The sequence below is a fragment of the Ictalurus punctatus genome, chromosome 27, assembly GCF_001660625.3.
Source record: "Ictalurus punctatus breed USDA103 chromosome 27, Coco_2.0, whole genome shotgun sequence".
NCBI classification, from domain to species: Eukaryota; Metazoa; Chordata; class Actinopteri; order Siluriformes; family Ictaluridae; genus Ictalurus; species Ictalurus punctatus.
In genome coordinates, this window is record NC_030442.2 from 13,974,768 (window position 1) to 13,994,458 (window position 19,691).

General features: G+C 37.8%; 2 protein-coding genes across 5 annotated transcripts in view; one reads left to right on the forward strand and one right to left on the reverse strand.

Annotated features, from left to right (window-relative positions):
* The window catches only part of esrp2 (epithelial splicing regulatory protein 2), a 27,598-nt gene extending 26,304 nt beyond the window's left edge, over positions 1-1,294 (forward strand). For all 3 annotated transcript variants that reach the window (XR_008393680.1, XM_017458565.3, XM_047151683.2), the window contains one exon: positions 31-1,294. The gene's annotated coding sequence lies outside the window, so the exon portion shown is untranslated. The remainder of the gene's footprint in view (positions 1-30) is intronic.
* The window catches only part of nfatc3a (nuclear factor of activated T cells 3a), an 83,387-nt gene continuing 64,336 nt past the window's right edge, over positions 641-19,691 (reverse strand). For both annotated transcript variants that reach the window (XM_017458563.3, XM_017458564.3), the window contains exon 10: positions 641-7,549. In XM_017458563.3, coding sequence (XP_017314052.1) covers positions 7,473-7,549 — 77 coding nt within the window. In that variant the 3' untranslated portion in view covers positions 641-7,472. The remainder of the gene's footprint in view (positions 7,550-19,691) is intronic.

A 19,691-nucleotide genomic window follows, 5' to 3' on the forward strand; every position in this document is an offset into this window, starting at 1 on the left:
ATATGTTTGTGCGTTTTAATTCTTTCCCAGCTCCAGGCGGACTCTGTGCTCGTCTTGTATAACCTGAGTGGCCAGCGGAGCGGGGAGGCGCTCGTCACCTTCCCCAGTGAGGAGTCGGCGAGGCGTGCTGTGGCCGAGCGCTCCAACCTTCCCCTCTCTGGCCACCGTGTCCGCCTGATCTGCTGCGAATGAGCTAAACACTCACCACTTGAAGCCGACTCCAGGAACGAGCGAGGTCTGCACTTCACCTGGATTCTCTCTCTCTCTCTCTCTCTCTCTCTCTCTCTCTCTCTCTCTCTCTCTCTCTCTCTCTCTCTCTCTCTCTCTCTCTCTCTCTCGCTCCCTCTCTCCCTCTCAATGCTGATCTTACCCAGGCGCCCAGGGAGCAGTCTTTCCTCAGTTTGTAACGTGCTACTGCTGGTGGAGGTGCTAGCATGGTGGAAATACATGAACTCCTATGTATATATGTATTTATACATGAAATGCAACATAGTTAAAATTCCTTGTGTATTCCAGTGTGGATATGGAAGACTTGATGTATATTCAGTTTTGTGTTCTTTATGCAGACTAGCCTAAACATTAAGGCCAAAATCACTTCAGCTCTTCCTGCGGGAGAAATCCCGCAATGAGGATTCACTGGTTTTTTTTTTTTTTTTTTTTTTTTTTATTACTCGAAGGCAGTGCAATATACAAAGGCTAAGCCAGTACAGCCTGCAAGAAAGGAATGAAAACTACTACTGAGGCCTGTTTAATGCCACTACTGAATGTCCAAGTTTCTAAAACGCCAATCTATGCCTCAACCTGGTGCCTGTAGACAACCTGCTGCACGCAAGATTTTTTTCGTCATCGTAGATCTTGTTAATTATCTCGTCACAAGCGAGACTGGGCGTGGCCCTTTATCTACACGAACTTATTCTTAGTTAAATCGAATCCAGAACAGAGCCGTTTTATTTAATGCGAGAAACAAGCCGTCGTGGCTTTTGTCTGATCTGCATGCTTTCTTTTGCAGCGTTTATTACTGAGAGATGATTTTCTTTCCTAATCTATCTAACGTGACTCGAGAGGCCTTCGGTCATCGCGGTGCCTTTACTCTTCTCCTTTTTGTGCCATTACTACATGAGCCAGAGTTCAATTCCAACTGTAAAAAGCTCAACGCGCTTCTCCGGCACCCGAGTGGGCATTTAGGATTTGTTTTGGTTTTTTTTGTTTTGTTTTGTTTTTTTAAACAAAGTTGTATGAAAACTAAAGATAAGATTTATAAAAGTTATGTAAACAATAAAATATTATTCTGAAATATCTCCAGACCTGATTACTTATTATACAATGAGCTCCATAATTATTGGTACAGAAAGTAGCACGTGCACTGCGCGACTTTTTATTTTTATTTATTTATTTATTTATTTTAGGTTAGACTCGAGGGGATGTTTTAACTATTTTTGGGGACACTGAACAGACATGTTGTACCATCCTATACATTTTGTCAGGAGGGTTCAAATTTACAATCTGAGATGACCATAGCGGAACAATGATTTTTGTATCTCAGTCTGTAGTCACAGTAATACTTGACGCATGAAGATCAGGCTCGGCATTTTGTAGCGTGTTCCAGAAGTGCTGTCTTAAGGTTGAATAATCTTCTAAACCTGGCGGTTGATTGTTTTATTCCTTCATTTTCTCGATTCTTTTGATGGTCGTCAGTAAGACGTCATTATCGGTCGAGTATAATGGTGATGTGAAAGGATATAATTGTCTATGTTTATTTCTTGGTAAGATTAAAGAGGGGAAGTGGTATTGTGGAAGTTAATCCACCTGGTTTGGGACAAAGGTGCAGTGCAGGTGTGCAATGTGAAGGAGTACCTACAATGGATAAAAGCCCACACCCCTGTTAAAATGGCAGGTTTGTGATTTGGGGGGTGGAGTTATGAAACCAAGCTAAATCATTTCATATGTTTTTCTACCCTCAATGTGAAATTACATAGTATACAAACTTGAGTGAAAAACAAACGTTTTAGGAAAAATAAAGTTACAATAACCTAGTTGCATAAGTGTATATCCCTAAACTAATACTTGAATAATTATGAAGCCCCTTTTTTAAAAAATTTTTTAAAATTTTTTTTTAACACCACTCACCTATTTGGGTGAGAGACCCATCAGCGTGGCACGTCTTGACTTGGTGATATCTTCCCACTCTGGGTTCTGGCTAGGCCATTCAAAAACATTGATCTACTATTGGTTAAGCCATTCCTTTGTTGATTTGGATGTATGCTTTGGTTTACGGTTATGCTGAAATTCCTTCTCATCTTCAGTTTACTAGCAGACACCTGAAGGTTTTGCTCTAAAATCAACTGCCATTTGTAGCTGTTCACTTCAGTTTTATCTGTACAGCACTTTTAACAATGGATATTGTCTCAAAGCAGCTTTACAGAAACGTATAAACACAGGATAGAGATTTTAAATGTGTGAATTTATCCCTTATGAGCGAGCTGGTGGTGACGGTGGTGAGGAAAAACTCCCCAAGATGATATGAGGAGGAAACCTTGAGAAGAACCAGACTCGGAAGGGAACCCGTCCTCATCTGGGTAACACCGGGTGGTGTGAAAGTAAAAGGAAGTTCATTATGGTTTTTATATGAAGTCTGTTCAAGATTCCCTCCACCTTGTTAAGAGCCCAGTTCTGGCTGAAGAAAATAAACCCTAAAGCAAGTTTCGTTTATTTTTATTTATTTATTTTTTTTGGGCACCAAGCATACCTTTTTAGGAATTGGTCTCATCAGACAAGAACACATTTTGCCGCATGGTTTGGGGTGATTTAGTTGATGTTATTTATCTTGGTTTATTTATTTATTTATTAACATTACAAAAACCTGAAATTTTAACAGGGGTGTGTAGACTTTTTATATCCACTCTACCGACAGTAAGGTAAAAACTCTTAACAGTAGTCTTCTCTTAATTGGTGTAATGTCTGCCATCGTGTGGCTGATTGATGAACTGTAGCTCGGCTCTGCATTTTAAATGTTCTCTATTATGCAGGTAACGTGCCGCAGGCATTAAACACTTTTTCTGCATATACTTCTTGCTTGAAAATAATGTTTTATGCAATATTTACTCTTTACTTCAATACGTAATATAATAAAAGGTATATAAAAAAAATGGCGCTATTCTGTCCTCTTGTGGCCGAACCGCGTCATTACAACACTTCTGGGGGGAAAAGTGTGGGGGGAAAAAAAAATCCAAACAACTAAAGGCACTACTTCTATTTTATATTACTTATACAAGCTCTTATAACATCAAGTTAAGTATATTTACAGATTTTTTTTAAAATAATGCTGTATGCATTTTGTGTATGAGCAGGCTAAAACTTAAGAAAAACTGGAAACAGCATTAAATTATTAAGGAAATTAAGAGAAGTCACTAAAGAGATGCTGTGGCAATATTAACAGAGAGTACATCATCTAAAAAGATTTTGACTCGTTTAAATCACATGAATTTATCACAGTGATAGGAAATTACCAAGTAGTATTGTAACACACCCAGGAATTCTTACAAGTACATAAAGAAACTAGATTTTTAGGTTAAATCAGTGGTGTAATTTTGTGCGTAATAATAATAGTTTAATAATAATATATTTGTTTATTAATAATTATAAAATATAAGTACTACCATGCCTCATTGTGTTAATTATACAATGGATTTAGAAATAATAATAATATTAATAATAATAATAATAATACAGAAAAAATCTCAATACATTAATCTTCTACAACATTGGTGTAGAATACACAACTTATTTTTTCATTGGAGGAAAAGTAATAGTCTGTTAATGTTTCCATCTTTTTATTGATACACTACATCAGAAGAGCCTATAATGCAAGTTTATTCCCTTTGGATAATTTCAAAAAAAAAAAAAAAAAAAAGCACTGCATTCTTAAAAATTACAAAAAGGTTTAAAATACAAAATGTACATGAAATGACAATACAAGGCTCTGTAAACAGCAGCAAAACCTGTATTTCCCTTTTTATTTTACAAAACGTTATAGTAGAATATTTCTTTTTTTATATATGGTACTCCCTCCCCCTCCCCCTTCCAAAAAGGAAAAAAATTCGGAATGACATCCATCTTCTTCAAAGTATCAAAAATAGAGTTTTAGAGTCTATGTTTGTCATCTGTCTGTAAAACAGGAACACATTGTTCGGTCTTTGGTTTGAAGAATGGGACAAAAGCAGACTCTTGTTGGGAGCACGGGTTTCCGTCCCAGTATTCCCGGTTTTCCATTTCGCCCTCCTTCTACGGACGAGTTTTAAAAGCTATTCCTAAATCAAACCCAAACGGTCAAACATCTCCGTAGCAAATACAAGTTTAAGGCGTTCCTATTGTAGATCTGATAGTTTAAATTAAATAGTCAAAAGTGGCATTGAAGTCACCTGTCACTACGGGTAAACACACACACACACACACACACACGCGCACACACACACGCACGTATATACAAGAGCTAGCTAACAAACATCTGCCATTTTTCTTTGATACCAAATATTGCGCTGATGTGTTGCTGTCTGTCTTTGCATAGCCTAAATGTATCCGTGTGCCTTCTCACTGCTGAAACTGGAAAAGGGTTTAAAAAAGTAATCTACAAGTGCTAAGATGTTACAAACACACTTTAGTCCTCTACAAGGCAGGCACACACACACACACACACACACACACACACACATACAAATACAAACACAGAGAGCTCTGACCTGGAGAAAAAAGCTACCTGGCATATACTGTTCTACATTTATGCTGCTCTATAGCATCTACGTCTAGAGGCATCAAGGTTTTCTTTGTTTTTTTTTTGTTTTTTTTAAAATAGTTTATTTAGTGAAAAGGCATCAGGCAGGTTTTAGTGCATAGCAAATTTTCTTTCCAAATTTTTGTCCTTTTTTTTTGTGTTTGTTTTTGATGTTTTCACTTTATAACAACAGTCATTAATACCGCGAGGTCTCAAAGACCCGAACATGGAAAACTAAGTAGCTGTACCAGTTTCCTTAAAATAGAAAAATATACACAATAGTTATTACTGTCAATTATTATTATTATTTTTAAGGCAGGGATCCAATACAAATTCTAAATAAATACAGATTTATTTTTTTATCAAACCCTCAGCTACACAGCTAGGCTAAAAATACATTTCTTACAGAAGGATAGCACCCAATGTTCCCTATGAATCGATTACTTGAGACGAGCATCCAAGAGAATGTGTAAGTCCTTGCCCTGTAACGTCCCACTTCCTTCAATAAGTAACCTCAAACACTGATTTCATTTCATTCCCAAGTGGGGAAACAAGGTACCATGATTATCTACAATGCTTTGTTCAGGATCTAGTGCTTTTTTTTTCGGGTACTACTATGAAACTAGACGTAAATTGGGGAAAAATGTTTCTTTTTAACGGTACAACTTTATATATTGCGGCATTAAGCTGTTGATTGATTGATTGATTGTCTAAATGCAATATGGCTGCTTTCACACTGTTTTTTTCCCCTCAGAACATTTTTAGTCCTACGTGAAATGGCCACAAGGCGGATGAAATGTGACTGCTTTAAAAATAAATAATTCATCGTTTAAAGAAGCTTTTCTTAAAAAACAAAACAGCAGTTTTTTTTTTTTTTTTTGGAGAAGCATTCACACAGAGTGCTGGTAGAAAAAAAATATTGAAATGTAAGGAGATATTTGAACACGACAACAAAGATTAGTTTGATTTCTCTTTGTGCTAACAAGGATAGCTGATTAGCAAAAAGCCATAACAATGTTTCACACTACGTTTGTGCTAGCAAGTGCCAAGTCGTTTGTGGTTTGTCTGGTAGCGACTGATACTGATGTCGTTGACTTTGTTTTTTTGTTTACTTCCAATTAGAAACTGTAGTAGTGATGTGTAGCTACTCAAGCGAACTACCTAGTTGCACACAAATGCACTAATCGGGGTGAAAGCAAAGCAAGCAAATCCAGCAACCCTCTCTGCTACTTTCTGTATTTTCCTTCATAAAAATTCATCAGTTTGTATAAGAGGACCACGATTTTGTGCATCAAACCATAAATGGGAATGAATTCCACGTAGGAGGTAAAGCTGAAGAACATCGGACTAGAGAGTTGTTCCAAGGAATTGTTCAAGCCAATTGTTTGGATTTGTTGCTTTAACACGTTCTAGCTAATCTGCATAGAATTGAAAAAAAAAATGCGACGCTATTGTCGTAACTAAATAGACAATGATCGATTGCCTGTTACTTGCTAGCATAAACATAGGATTAGAGTTAGTTTAGCTTTTTCATCACAGCACAGAATGCACTCTTTCTGAAGGAAAACAAAAACAAAACAACCCCCGTACAGTCTGAAAGCAGCGTTTCCAACCACGACAATATGGCCACCCTATCGAACGTATGTGGGTGGTTTATGCTATATCCGAGCATGATTGTCGTTGGAAAGGCACACGGGAGTATCAGCTAACGCACTCACAATACGATTCTCTCGACGTCTCAAACGCGCCGATTTTAATTTAACATTCTACGGTGGTACAGATCTCCTACATAGATTGAGTTTTGGGTGTGTCACGTTTGAAAATATTACACACTTTGCTGCACACTAGAGCTTGAAATGCAAAACACGCGAACTTGAACTGTCCTCGGCACAGAATTCAGCTTTATGAAGAAGAAAATCTAGAAAAGGAGAAAGAAAAAAAAAAAAGAAGAAGAATATAACGTTTCTATTAAAAGCTATGTTTTCAGTCAATCCAAGCTGCTAGGCTTATAAGGCATTTGTTCAACCTGAAGAGGAAAAAGGGTGATCGATTGTTCATGAAAAAATAAAAACAAAGACACTAGAAAAGTGTGGAATGTTGCATATTATTAGCACATCAGCAGCTTGTCCACCAGGGGGCGCTGCTGAGACCGCGCTTATTTCACGAGGCAGCATGAGCCATGATCAAAATACCTCTCGAATTCTGTTTTCCATCCAATTTGACCCAAAATCCAGAGCAAAGCATCTACATACATTATGCTACATTTGGTCTGTGTGGTGGTGGTTTTTTTTTGTGTGTGTTTTTTTTGTATTGCATATTCATACTGGGCTGCATAGATTGCTCTTAACATCAGATGGCTGACCCCCCCCCCCCAAAAAAAAAGGCGCCTGAGAACTACTGCGAGAGAAGAAGCTGAGAGAGAAAGACTACTAGGTACTGTGATTATTATTTGAAGCCGAAATTATCCAGCGTGTTTTTGTTTGATCGCTTTGATCGTCTTCTTCTTTATAACTGTATCTAAAGGGTGTGATGCTCGGTTAGTTGAAAGAACATCAGCATCAGTAGATCATCTCTGGCTGGGTCTGGTCTGGTTTGAAAGGATGCGTGTGGATGGAAGCGCTGTGTCTGTCTGCGTCTCTCGAGTCCACAGCTCACCAGGACTCGCAGACATGCTCCTGTGTGGACGAAAGAAGTGGGCACCGGGCTACGAGTGACCGAGTGTGCTTGAGGATCCATGCGCCCCCGGAGCCTGAGACATGTCTCTGCCGATGATCTCGTTCACTACAGCAGAAGGGGAAAGAACAAAACAAAACACAGAGCAAAGTATGATTAGAGAGTACACATAGACCGCTTGCTTATTAGGACTGCATGATATGAATAAAAAGATGAGATTAGACTCAAATTTAGATTAAAAGGCTCAATGTGACATCATAATTTTCCGCTATCAGAAAGTGCTTTCCCTGTGAGTCCATGTATTCCGCGTACACCGGTGATTGGTCACTCTAGTGACACCTGAGACTTATGATATTTTGCACTTGTGCAGTGCTGTGCCGAATATAGTTACACAACTGGACAGCATAGCGATATGCAATAACAATATGCTAGTAGGTAGTATCATAATTCTTGCAGTGTATTGTGTGTCGTCAACTATAGGAATTATGATCATAAATGGAAATGAATCAGACACAGCAGCACAACATTACTGCAGAGGTGTTTACTTTAACTGTCAATGCACATGTTTAACACTTGGCTGATTTTATAAATGCTTGAATACAATACAAATTAACCCTGTCCAGGGTGTACCCCGCCTTGTGCCCGATGCTCCCTGGGATAAACTCCAGGTTCCCCGTGACCCTGAAAAGGATTAAGCGGTAGGAGATGGATGGACAATACAAATGAACATTATTTTATTAATCAAAGTTTGTATAAGGATTTCATTTATTTATTATTATTTTATGGCACTTGGCAGACACCCTTATCCAGAGCGACTTACATTTGTCTCATACATACTTCTGAGCAGTTGAGCGTTATGGGTCTTGCCCAAGGGCTTGAACTCCTGACCTTCTGATCAGTAACCCAGAGCCTTTAATCACTGAGCCACAACTGCCCCATTTCATGGGGAGATTTCAGCCCTAGTTAGGAACAGAAGACCAATCACTGGAACGCTTATGAGGTGAAAAAGGGTCATGAGCAGAAGTCCACTGATCGAATGATCGGTTTTGCTGGTTATCAGTAAAAATCCACACCGACAGTTTTCCCCGGTTGCGTCCGTTGCAGGAGCGGCTGAGAATCCTCCGCTGACTTTATACAGTACAAGAGCGGCCTCGAAATAAAAACTATCACGTACAAATTTTGTTGTGTTATTTGAAGTGATTTTGGATTCATTTTGGATGTTTCTGTTTTTCTTTTTATTTGGAGTCTTACTTTTTGGTTCAGATTGGATGTATATCTTTAATTTATCCATCCATCCATCCATCTTCTATACCGCTTATCCTTCCTTCAGGGTCACGGGAAAACCTGGAGCCTATCCCAGGGAGAATCGGGCACCAGGGGTACACCCTGGACAGGGTGCCAATCCATCGCAGATCTTTAATTTATTTGAATATTTATTAATAATAAATTAATAAATATCTATTACTATCTATTAATAGTTCATATATATTAATATTTATATATTTGTTTCATTATAAAAAGTACAGTACATTTTCATGGTACAGTCTGTACTGTTTGTTTTTGTAATTAAGTTCAGCGATATTTTACTTTGAGCGTTGGGTTTTCATTCAGTATCGATTTTAAAAACTAAATTTGAAAAAATCAAAATTCGGTTGAGTAATCGGTTATCGGCAGGTACTGCACAACTTAGTGGATTTCATCCATACCGATAACTATCGGTCGACCTCTAGCAACGAATCATTGGGATCTGAAAGAGTCGACTCTTTGATGAGCACTGAAACGCAGGGATTCCCATCACCAGTGGGCGCAGTGTAACGCCGTCACCAGCAGAGATCAGTGTTGAGTCGTGCTGAACCTCTGTTACGCGCCAGTGGAGCGTGGTAGACCAATACCACACTCTTAAAAGAAGACGGAAAGAAAGAGAGGCAAAAAAGAAAAGCCTAAACAAACTCGAGACTTTGGTATGTGACGCACTCGGTGCAAATGGAAAGTCAGGCAGAACTATTCCATTCAGCGGTTTGTAGCAGCCTAGCCACAAGCTGTCCAGCTGTAACGTGCACATTTTTGTGTGAGAGTATCAAGGATGCCAAATTTAATCACATCACGTAGTCATACACGAGTATCAAGTATCCTACCATCTCGGCTTTGTGAACAATGTAAAAGACAGACAGATGTACATACGTAAATATGAATATAAATGGTAAAACATATGTTCCATATCCCGAGCAGCACTGAAGTGAGTGGAGTAATTACCTTGGCAGACTGGATGACAGATATTAAATAAATAAATCAGCATGTAGCCCAACATGGGGTCAGTTTTTTGGCAGGACTCATATTAAGGCCTCATTGTTACAGTGAAACCGAAGCCGTTTTCCGCCAAATGTTCGATTGGCCGAGCCAACCTTCTCCACATGCTATTGGCCAACCCACGTCACCACACGTCCCCACTGTCTCAGACACAGCGGGTGGATCAGTGGGTGTCTTCTCAAGACTACAGACACACAGTCAATCAATGATGTAACTGCACGATAACCACTCCACCATTATTACCTACAGGAGGATAGACAAGAAAGGAGAATGAAACAAGGATCGATCGATCTGAAGAGCTCAATTCTCCACGGTAGGCAGAGAAAAACCAAGTACCACTAACTTTCTGTCTCTCATTCCAGTCCTGCCCCTCAAGGCCACAGATGCGAACATACTCTGGGAAATCGTCACATAGTTGTGATAATACAGTGGGGTTCTGAGCGCACATAAAGTATCTGTTTATTTATTTATTTATTTATTCAAAGCTTTAGAATTTTGAAAAATTGAAAACAAAGAAAGGAAATGTTCAATATCTCCAAGATTCTGAACTATTTCTACTTCAATATTTAAGCAAATATGCGATTATGATCGTGCTATCTCCAAAAGGTCAGCTTTTCCTTCTGTCTTATCTTTCCCTCTGAAATGCTCCGATGGATTTTATCAGACATGTATCATCAGGTTCTACACAAGCCTGAGGTGACCATATCAGCTCGAGTGCCCAATGTCATTAAAGCAAAACATTGAGTTGTACTAAATAATGAGAAATTCAAAAAAAATTCCTGTCAATATTTCTAAAATTCTTTTTACTCGAGCTGATAATATCATTTGTAATGGAAAACCTTGTATTAAATTAGAAAAGAATACAAAATTGACTAGTGGTCTTAAACTTCTGGACCCCACTGTGTTTTTCCCTGGTTTTGGAAAATCCATCGAATACTTAAGAGTCTTTTAAAAAGCAGTAACGTGGAAGGAGGCATGCTCACAGAGAAAAGCTGCAAGTTTAATCCGCGCACGTTAAACTCGCACAACTTATGTTAAATGCGCACAACTTATCTCTAACCTGTGATCTTAAAAACCTTCTAAATGTCAAAGGTGGCTTAATTTAGTGGTGTTCAGATCTACAGGATGTGTTGTTATTTAGACTTTCATCTTATTGTTGGTGGGTGTTGTTCTCCCCCCTCTTTTTTTTTTTTTGTAGAGGTTTGCGACTTCTTAAAAATGCCGGGCCGCTGCCTCAGATCATCCTGTTCGTGTAGGCGTGTGTCTCTTCCTCTGGTAAAAGAGCTTCTCACACGTACAGGCCTGCCCGTCAAGACTTGTGCTAAATGACAGTGTGTCTGTCTCCTAAACACACACACACACACACACACACACACATACACACACACACTGCTGCATACTCCTCTCTGTACCTAAGCAAAAGGAATGGCGTGCACACACAGGCAACTCAGCACTTTCGGGGATGTGGGAGTTGTGAGCAGGGTGTGGGAGATGTTACAAACCACACGCATGGATTTTAGGTCTAGATGAGTGGGTGCAATAACGCTGCAGTCCATGGGAGAGTACAGCATCCTTCTTAAATTCATAGACAGAGTATTGAACGCAAGAAGCAACTGCACACAACATTTCAACCTATATATATAAATATATATATATATATACCCTTAAACGACAACGAAAAGCACCAGACGAACACAGTATATACCTCAACCGTGACGCATGGGCACACTGAATCACTTTTCCTGCTGCCGTTACGCACATTTTTCTTCAGATATACAGTACAGCCTATAAACGTTTAAGGTCTTAGGCACAAAGATGGCATCAAAATGAAAGAAATGAAATGAACGACTGCGTATGAAAAAATGACTACAAGGAACAGGAATAAAGTGATCCAAATCAACGTTAAGCATGTCCACCTTTTGTCTTAAAAACCTTGACATAGTTGTAGAACTTTTTGTTTCAGCAGCTATTACCTGAAAAGTGCTGTATTACTTAATATCAATTACTTTCTGAAACATTTAAGCGTTCGGTAAAAAGAAATGTTTGGCAGTTTGATGTTTCCCCCAATGACACAATCATTCTGAAAAAAAAACCCCCAAACCATTCAATATAAATGATATATAATAATATTGATATATTTATATAAAATATTTATAATGCCTAAGACTTTTGCACAGTTGGATAAGTGATGATGATTTAATTTCTTTAAAATGACGTTACTGTTTAATATTTAGGGGATTAGTAAATGTTGAACATGTGAATGGTGTAATAATTTAGAAAAATATTAACCTACTTATGTGCATCAAATGGTGTTAAAGTGCAAATTCTGGTTACAAAGTACAAGGGAAACATCATCATCAACAACAACAACAACAACAACAACAACAACAACAACAACAACAACAAAGCAGCTTAGCATAAAGCTTGTATATCAAAAATACTAATATTTATTTTGCTGATAGAAATTAACATGTGGATCGATTTCTGAAATTAATATATATATATATATATATATATATATATATATATATATATATATATATATATATATATATATATATATATATTTAAGTGAAGTATAAATCCATTTAATCCAATGAGGATTAAAATGTAAAAAAAACTAAAATGTAAATATATATATGTTATATAAAATAAAGTAAAAAAAGTTAATTAAAAATATAAAATAAAAAATAAAAAATAAATAAAACTAATTATTATTATTATTATTTTTTTTAAATAAAGGAGACATCTCTTATTTGCACACAAATCTGCCACCCCGGAGGACTGCCGAGCAAAGCAAGAGGGTTTGATCATTAATTTGTATTTTTGTTTACTCTCATCGTTGATAAGATTCTTTAAGAATTTAAAAAGTGTATAAAAGTGTTATATAAATAATTGTTAACAGAATAGAGGGTAAAGCAATGGTTTCAAATTTCTCTGTTACATATAAATATACAGACTTCAATTCATAAATGATTAATGAACTTCTATTAAGAATGAATCTTTTAGAGGATCAGTGTGTTAAAAATGATGAAGCTTTATTTTTTTAGAGTGACTCGATGTGGAGAAGTAGCTGCTGAATCAGAGGACCAGCTACAAAGTACTCAAGGTTCTACATTTGGAAATGGGTCAGTTGGATAGAGTCAGTATGAAAGTCTGATAAACCTACATATTGCTGTTTCTTTAATGAAAAGGAAATTACACTTTCTGCCCAAACACAGGCTTTCCTCCTCTCAGTTTTTTCCATGTCTTTAAACAAACACGTCTCACTATCCTTGTGAGGACGTTCAACTGACATTATTAACACAGCGAATTAACGTTACACCTACGCTCCTGGTCCAAAAAAAAAAAAAGGGCCAAAGCCTAAAATATTAAGCTTTTAATGGTCTTAACAACTAACCATTGGTCAGAAAATGAGCAAGAATGACACAGATGCACTCCTGAGACTTCCTGTGCCACCATTTACTCGTTTATTTTTGCTGCATTGGACTGTTTGGGGGAAAAGCTACAAACAGGGAAATTCACTTATATAGTCTTCTTGTACACAAAGGTAAAATCATGATGATGACTAAAATGTTTGATGTAAAATTCAAACTAACACGTGTCTGGGTGTACCAAATTAAAATTAAAAAATATAAAATAAATTAAAAATAAATAAATAAATAAATAAAAAGCTGTCTGTAAGTTTATGCCCAAGGCTTAAACATTTAAAGATATCAAAAGGGAAAAGCAATCCCTCACTAAGTTACTTTATCTCTTTGTTTGCTTCTTGCTCATTTCCTGACTAACGATTTGTTTTGAAGACCATTAAAAGCTTAATATTCGACCATCTTGGGCATGGCCCATTTTTTATTTTTGCCTAGGCGTATACAGCTAAATCTAACGCTAACCTTAACCCCAGTAACTAAAAGCAAACCATTTGTCTGTTTCAGTTTTTTTTTAAACAATTATTTTAATATAAGTACCAGGCAAAAGTCCCCACAAGTATACAACCTTGCAGTTATTCATAACCTGGTGTGGACATTAACGTGTGGACGTTTGCGCCCCATCCACACAGACTAAAACGGTTCAGTAGCCTGTTTCCGATGCCACGGGTATACATGTCGCGAGCCGTATTGCTCCGATGTGCCTCGGTTAAAGTGCACCGTTATAAATATTACGCCGAAGAAGCACAGCCTGCACATTTGTATGACTCAGTCAAATACGGGAAGTTGGTGTTCTGCTGCCACGCTGAAGGATGTCAGAATACATTTCAGCGTTCGCTTTCCCCACATGTAAGAAAGCATGATTCATCTAGATCTTCTCTCACACGTACCACCCAGCTTTAAGTCACTCTCAGAAAGAGGGGATCCTCTTTGGAGGACTGCAGGGGGACACCCCTATTTTGCAAATACATACAGTAACACCGAACACACTCTATATACATGCAACTGCCAGACTGAAACTTGTAAAGCGGGCGATAAATGACAGATCAACATCAGGGCCGCTCTGGATGTGAATCAGTAGATGTATGTGCGACGGCATTGGCTGCAAAGGGTGAGTGACGCTTCAACTGAGCAGTACTGACCACTAAGATGGCTTCTTCAGGGCTACAACCATGTGGCACATCCTGATGAGCGTAAGATGGGGGAATTTATGACTACTAAGGGTTAACGGTAATGCTTGGCTTAAATGCCAACAAAATTCAGCACTAATATCAACTCTGAGTCTTACTGGAGGTTCATTAGCAAACGTATGCACTGTGATACAGGTCATGTATTTTAGAAATATCATCAAGGATCATTATTTATGTTTGTTATACGACCAAGCCCTACTTTAAAATACTCTAAAAGCTAATTAAAGGTACAATTACCGTATGTACCATAAATCACAAGGAAATGCTCTGTGATACACCATGTGCTCATAAAGTACTGTATAATAATTATGAGGTCATGAAAACACTTCGCAACAGATACGATACTACAGAAGATAAAATCAAAACAGAAAAAGCTCAGTGTTATGCATCATAGAGTGAAATAGAATGAGATATATGTTAATGCGGCGTGGAAGAATGTGCAGGTTGATGCGGGTTTAGTAGTGAGTTGGATCACTGATTCATCAGTGGATTTCCCATCTCATGGTCCAGGAAGTGATTCACTCCTCCTATGGGCGTTAAGAGGACCACTGGCCTCACCATGCACCCCACTACCATCACTGAGTCCCTGTCTCACTGCTCGAGTCTCACCAGTACCTCTCAAAGTAGCACGTACTTAAATACGATAATAAAGCAACCAAACAGAACTGACTCATTCGACGAGTCATAGTGTAAACTCATTTTGATTCTGTACCACACTTGCTGGTGTTTTATTAAGCCAACTTGCTCACGAAGCACCTGACTTTTACATGACCTTGGTATTTAATCCGCATAAAATTTCTGCTTCATTACAAACCCGCACAATTACAAATAGACTCGTCCAAAGCAAACAACGTCTACCTGGCGAAGAGAAGCGAAACCGATCTGAATCAGTTTCCTGCCAAGAGCGCATCGTCGGCATCTCAGTGAAAACCTGCTGATAAATATACTAGCAAGAGACAATATCTGGAATATGGGTGAATTTTTTACATATTTTAAAAAAAAACAACCTATATTTACTGATCCTAAGCCTGAAGCTGTCTTGTTCTCATTACAGAAAATTTAGCTCGTTTGAGGCATTCATTTTTAGAAATAAGGACAACGATCTGAAAATAGAACAAGACAAATTGAAACTTAAAATAAAAGTCTAGAAACAGGCTTAATAATGTTAGATTTGTTTATTGAACTCTTATGATGGGAAAACTTAGATACATCATCTGATATTTTCACTAGATATTATTATTATTATTATTATTATTATTATTATTATTATTATTATTTCTTTGCAGAACATGAACATGCCTGTGCACAATGCCTCATTCTTAATCCACAAGACCACACCGTGGAAGCTGCTGCATGGAAAAATGTCCTTTTTCTCTGATATTTTAGTTGGTTCTTAATAAGCCGAGTTTAGCCCCAGCCCCTGGATTTTTCCTCCACGCACTCTCCATTTCCCCATTTGTATTGGTGATTCAACATGGTTGAAATTCAGCGTACGGTGTTAAAGCCTGACTAATGGTAGCAAGTAACGAGAGACACGACCTGCTGTAAATATCCTAAAATATCTGTTAGTTAAGTAGTAGCCTTACTTGATCTCTTATAAGATTCCATCCCATCTTTACTTCCGAGAGACTCGTTCTCTCTAAAATACTCTTTTTATACCCAATCATCTTACTGACCTGTTGCCAATTAACCAAATTAGTTGCAAAATATTCCTCCAGCTGTTTCTTTTTAACAACACTTATTTTTCCAGCTTTTTGTTCCCCCGTCCCAACTTTTCTGAGATGTGTTCAATTCGAATTACCTTCTTTTTTCCCCCTTAAAATTGTACATTTCCTCAATTTAAACATTTGTTCTGTTTTCTATGTTCTATTGCGAGTAACATATGGGTTTATGAGATCTGAAAATCACTGCGTTCTGTTTTTATCGACATTTATGTACATTTTACACAGCGTCCCAACTTTTTTTTGGAATTGGGGCTGTATAAAAGAGAATTCCAAGCTTTCACATTAATGTTCAAAAGATGTTCTTCCATGTTCTTCCAAAGCAAGCGTCTGTCTACAAAGTAACGGGGAACTTGTGAAATATACTGTATATTGAGAGATTGTAAATGTATTGTTGCAGTAAAAAAGAAGTTTTGTATAGTAATAAACCAACAACTTGATCCGGAAATGTGTTAAATATTTATATCGTTTATACATACACTATAAAATACTCTACATGACTGTAGTATATAATACTGAATAATATAAAAAGCTAGTAAATGAGTAGTCAGGGAATTTTTTGGTGGAAGTTAGCCGAAGCTTCCTGTTTGATACTGAAAATTGAAAACACGCAGCCTTGCGCATGCACGGCGGAGACCGCATTTTCTCCTCCGAGCTGATATTTCAGGTAAAGTTGCATGAATGTTGGAAGAACTTCACTGACCTGACCTTTAAGATGACAAACGGTTTATTACATGATGTTGACAGGCTGCGTTGCGTAAGTAAATATAGATCAGAGCGCTAACCAGCCTTGCCTTGATTATGCAACCTGCTAATTAGAGCAACAAAGATAAAGTAGTAATAATGATTTATTAATACTACATAAGTGCTGGGATTCCCTCATGAACACAGATCATAATGGATCTGATCAGTGAACCTGTCTTTCTTGTAAAACGGTTTTCGAGATTCTCCAGATGGCAGGCGTGCATTTAGATCTGCTGACACACACACACACACACACACACACACACACACACACACACGCAAAAAGTCCATAAGGCAAAACTTATGGAGACATTTGTGATGTGGCTCATGACAGAGCTGCAAGTGACTGTCCTTTAACAAAACACTCGCACGGGCACTTTTTGTGATTCATTCATTTGCTGGAGATAATGATGATGACCATGAGGAGGAGGAGGAGGGGGAAGAGGAGGAGGAAGATGATAGCATCGTGATTTTATCCTTTTCTGCAACATAATGCAGTTTATTCGGCATCAAATCCATGAAACATAGATTAATAATCTGATAACTCCAAATACACAGTTGAGAATCTCTATAGTGTGCCAAAGAACTGTTGTCTGTAGCTGTGTGTGTGTGTGTGTGTGTGTATATGTTTAGGTAAACAGTAGTAATGTATGACCAAAAAAAAAGAAAAAGAAAAAAGAAAAGCCCAGAAGGCATTGGATATTATTAACCCAGACCAGCTCGTGCTGAGGTGGCAGCTGCACTTTACACCAAGTAAAGAGCAAATAAAGCTGCACACACCCACACTCTTTTTTGCACACACACACACACACACAGACACACACACAGACACACACACAGACACACACACACTTTCTCTCAAGAATTCGGAAAACGCAGGCCAGGAGCTGTGATTGAGAACACGTTCCAGTTGCCTACATAAAAATATGCCAGATATCTGCTCGGAATAATTTAACGCAAAGTGACAAGATGTATGTGTGAGAGTGTATACAGATAAAGAAGAAGAGAAGAAAGGAGAAGAGAAAAAATGACCTAGCATACGCTGATCCTTCTGTTCACAGCGTCATCCAACTCCATGAGAGTAAATAAGGCAGCTTCACTCATGCCTTATGTCCATGTGATGTGTGTGCACACACACACACACACACACACACACACACACACACACACAGTCTGCTTATGTAGTTAGTAAGTGTGCGCATGTGTGTGTATGGTTCCCTGCTTTCTGTCCATCTGTCCATCACTGTGTAACTCCTCCCTCCTTACCTGCTGCTAAGAGACTCTGGTATAGAGCCTGAACCATCTTTTACACACACACACACACACACACACACACACACACACACACATGCTTGTCTTGCTATCCTTGAGAGCACTTTCCATTGATATACACAGCTGGCAAGAATTAAGCTTTTAATGGTCTAAACAACTAATCACTGGTCTGAAAATGAGAAAAAATGAAACAAATGCAATCCCGAGACTTCCTGTGCCACTATTTGCTCGCTTATTTTTTCTGCATTGGACTGTTTGGGGGGGGAAACAGGGAAATTCACTTATATAGTCTTCTCGTACGCAAAGGTAAAATCGTGATAATGATTAAAATGTTTCATGTAAAATTCAAACTAACACGTGTCTGGGTGTACCAAATTAAAATTAAATAAAAAAAGCTGTCCGCAAGTTTACTACACCTAAACCTAACCTTAACCTCAGTAACCAAAAGAAAAACTTTGGGGGGAAAAAATCCAAAAGTTTGACCCACAGGGTCAGAACAATCAGATATTTCAACCCTTATCGGGACATTTTGTCCTCACCAGTCAAAACATCTGGATACACCTGATTAAATCCCGTTTTAAACCAGACCGGAGTGTGAAGGAAAAGCAGTCAAGGTGTTACGACTCTTATCAGACTCTTCTCAACTAACATCTAACCTTATAAAGCAGATTGAGAAAATCCCAAACATTTACTAAGCTGATAAAGGTAAAAGGTGACTAATATATATATATATATATATATATATATATATATATATATATATATATATATATATATATATATATATATATATATATATATATTCTCTCCAGGATCTTAACTACTTTTCAAAAAGACAGAAAATACTAGAACTAAAGAGAACCATTGTTCCAAACTTTTGACTGGCACCGTACAGATGTGCGTATATGCCGACACCAACAGACACTCAAGCATCCGCAAAATTGGCAAAATCTGACACAAACACTCACAGACAGACAGACAGACAGACAGACAGACAGGCACACACACACACCCATACACATCCACACCCACCAACTTCTCTGTCATACTGTACATGAGCCAGTGCAGACTCCCATGGCAGTGTGAGCTGGCACACATTGATACCATCATGCTACAGGGAGCAGATTATCTCCACACGTTTCCTCAACACGGTACTAGAGAACCAGTACACTTAGCACTTACAACTGCGCTACATGTCAATCTCGGGAGAAAAACAAATAAAATATCAGTGGACATTTCAAGATTTTTTTTAGCGTACATTTTTTTTTTTAGCGTATTTATTTCTAATGTCATAGATATTGAAAAAAAAAGCTACACAAAATTATACGTAATCTTAAACCGTCTTACTTTTTATGGCAGAAGTTCCACAACGTGTTTAAATATATTTATATATACATTTACCAATACACTTAAACCATAGTGCTGTTGAATGCTTGATTCTGATTGGTCAGATGGTATTGATGAATTTTCTGTAACTGCAGGTTTTACAGTAGTTCCAGCAACAAGGTTTATATTAATACTGTCGTTCTTATACATGATTGTTTATAGTAAAAACGGTGGATGCGCCACATAAGCTGAGTTAAAAACGTGT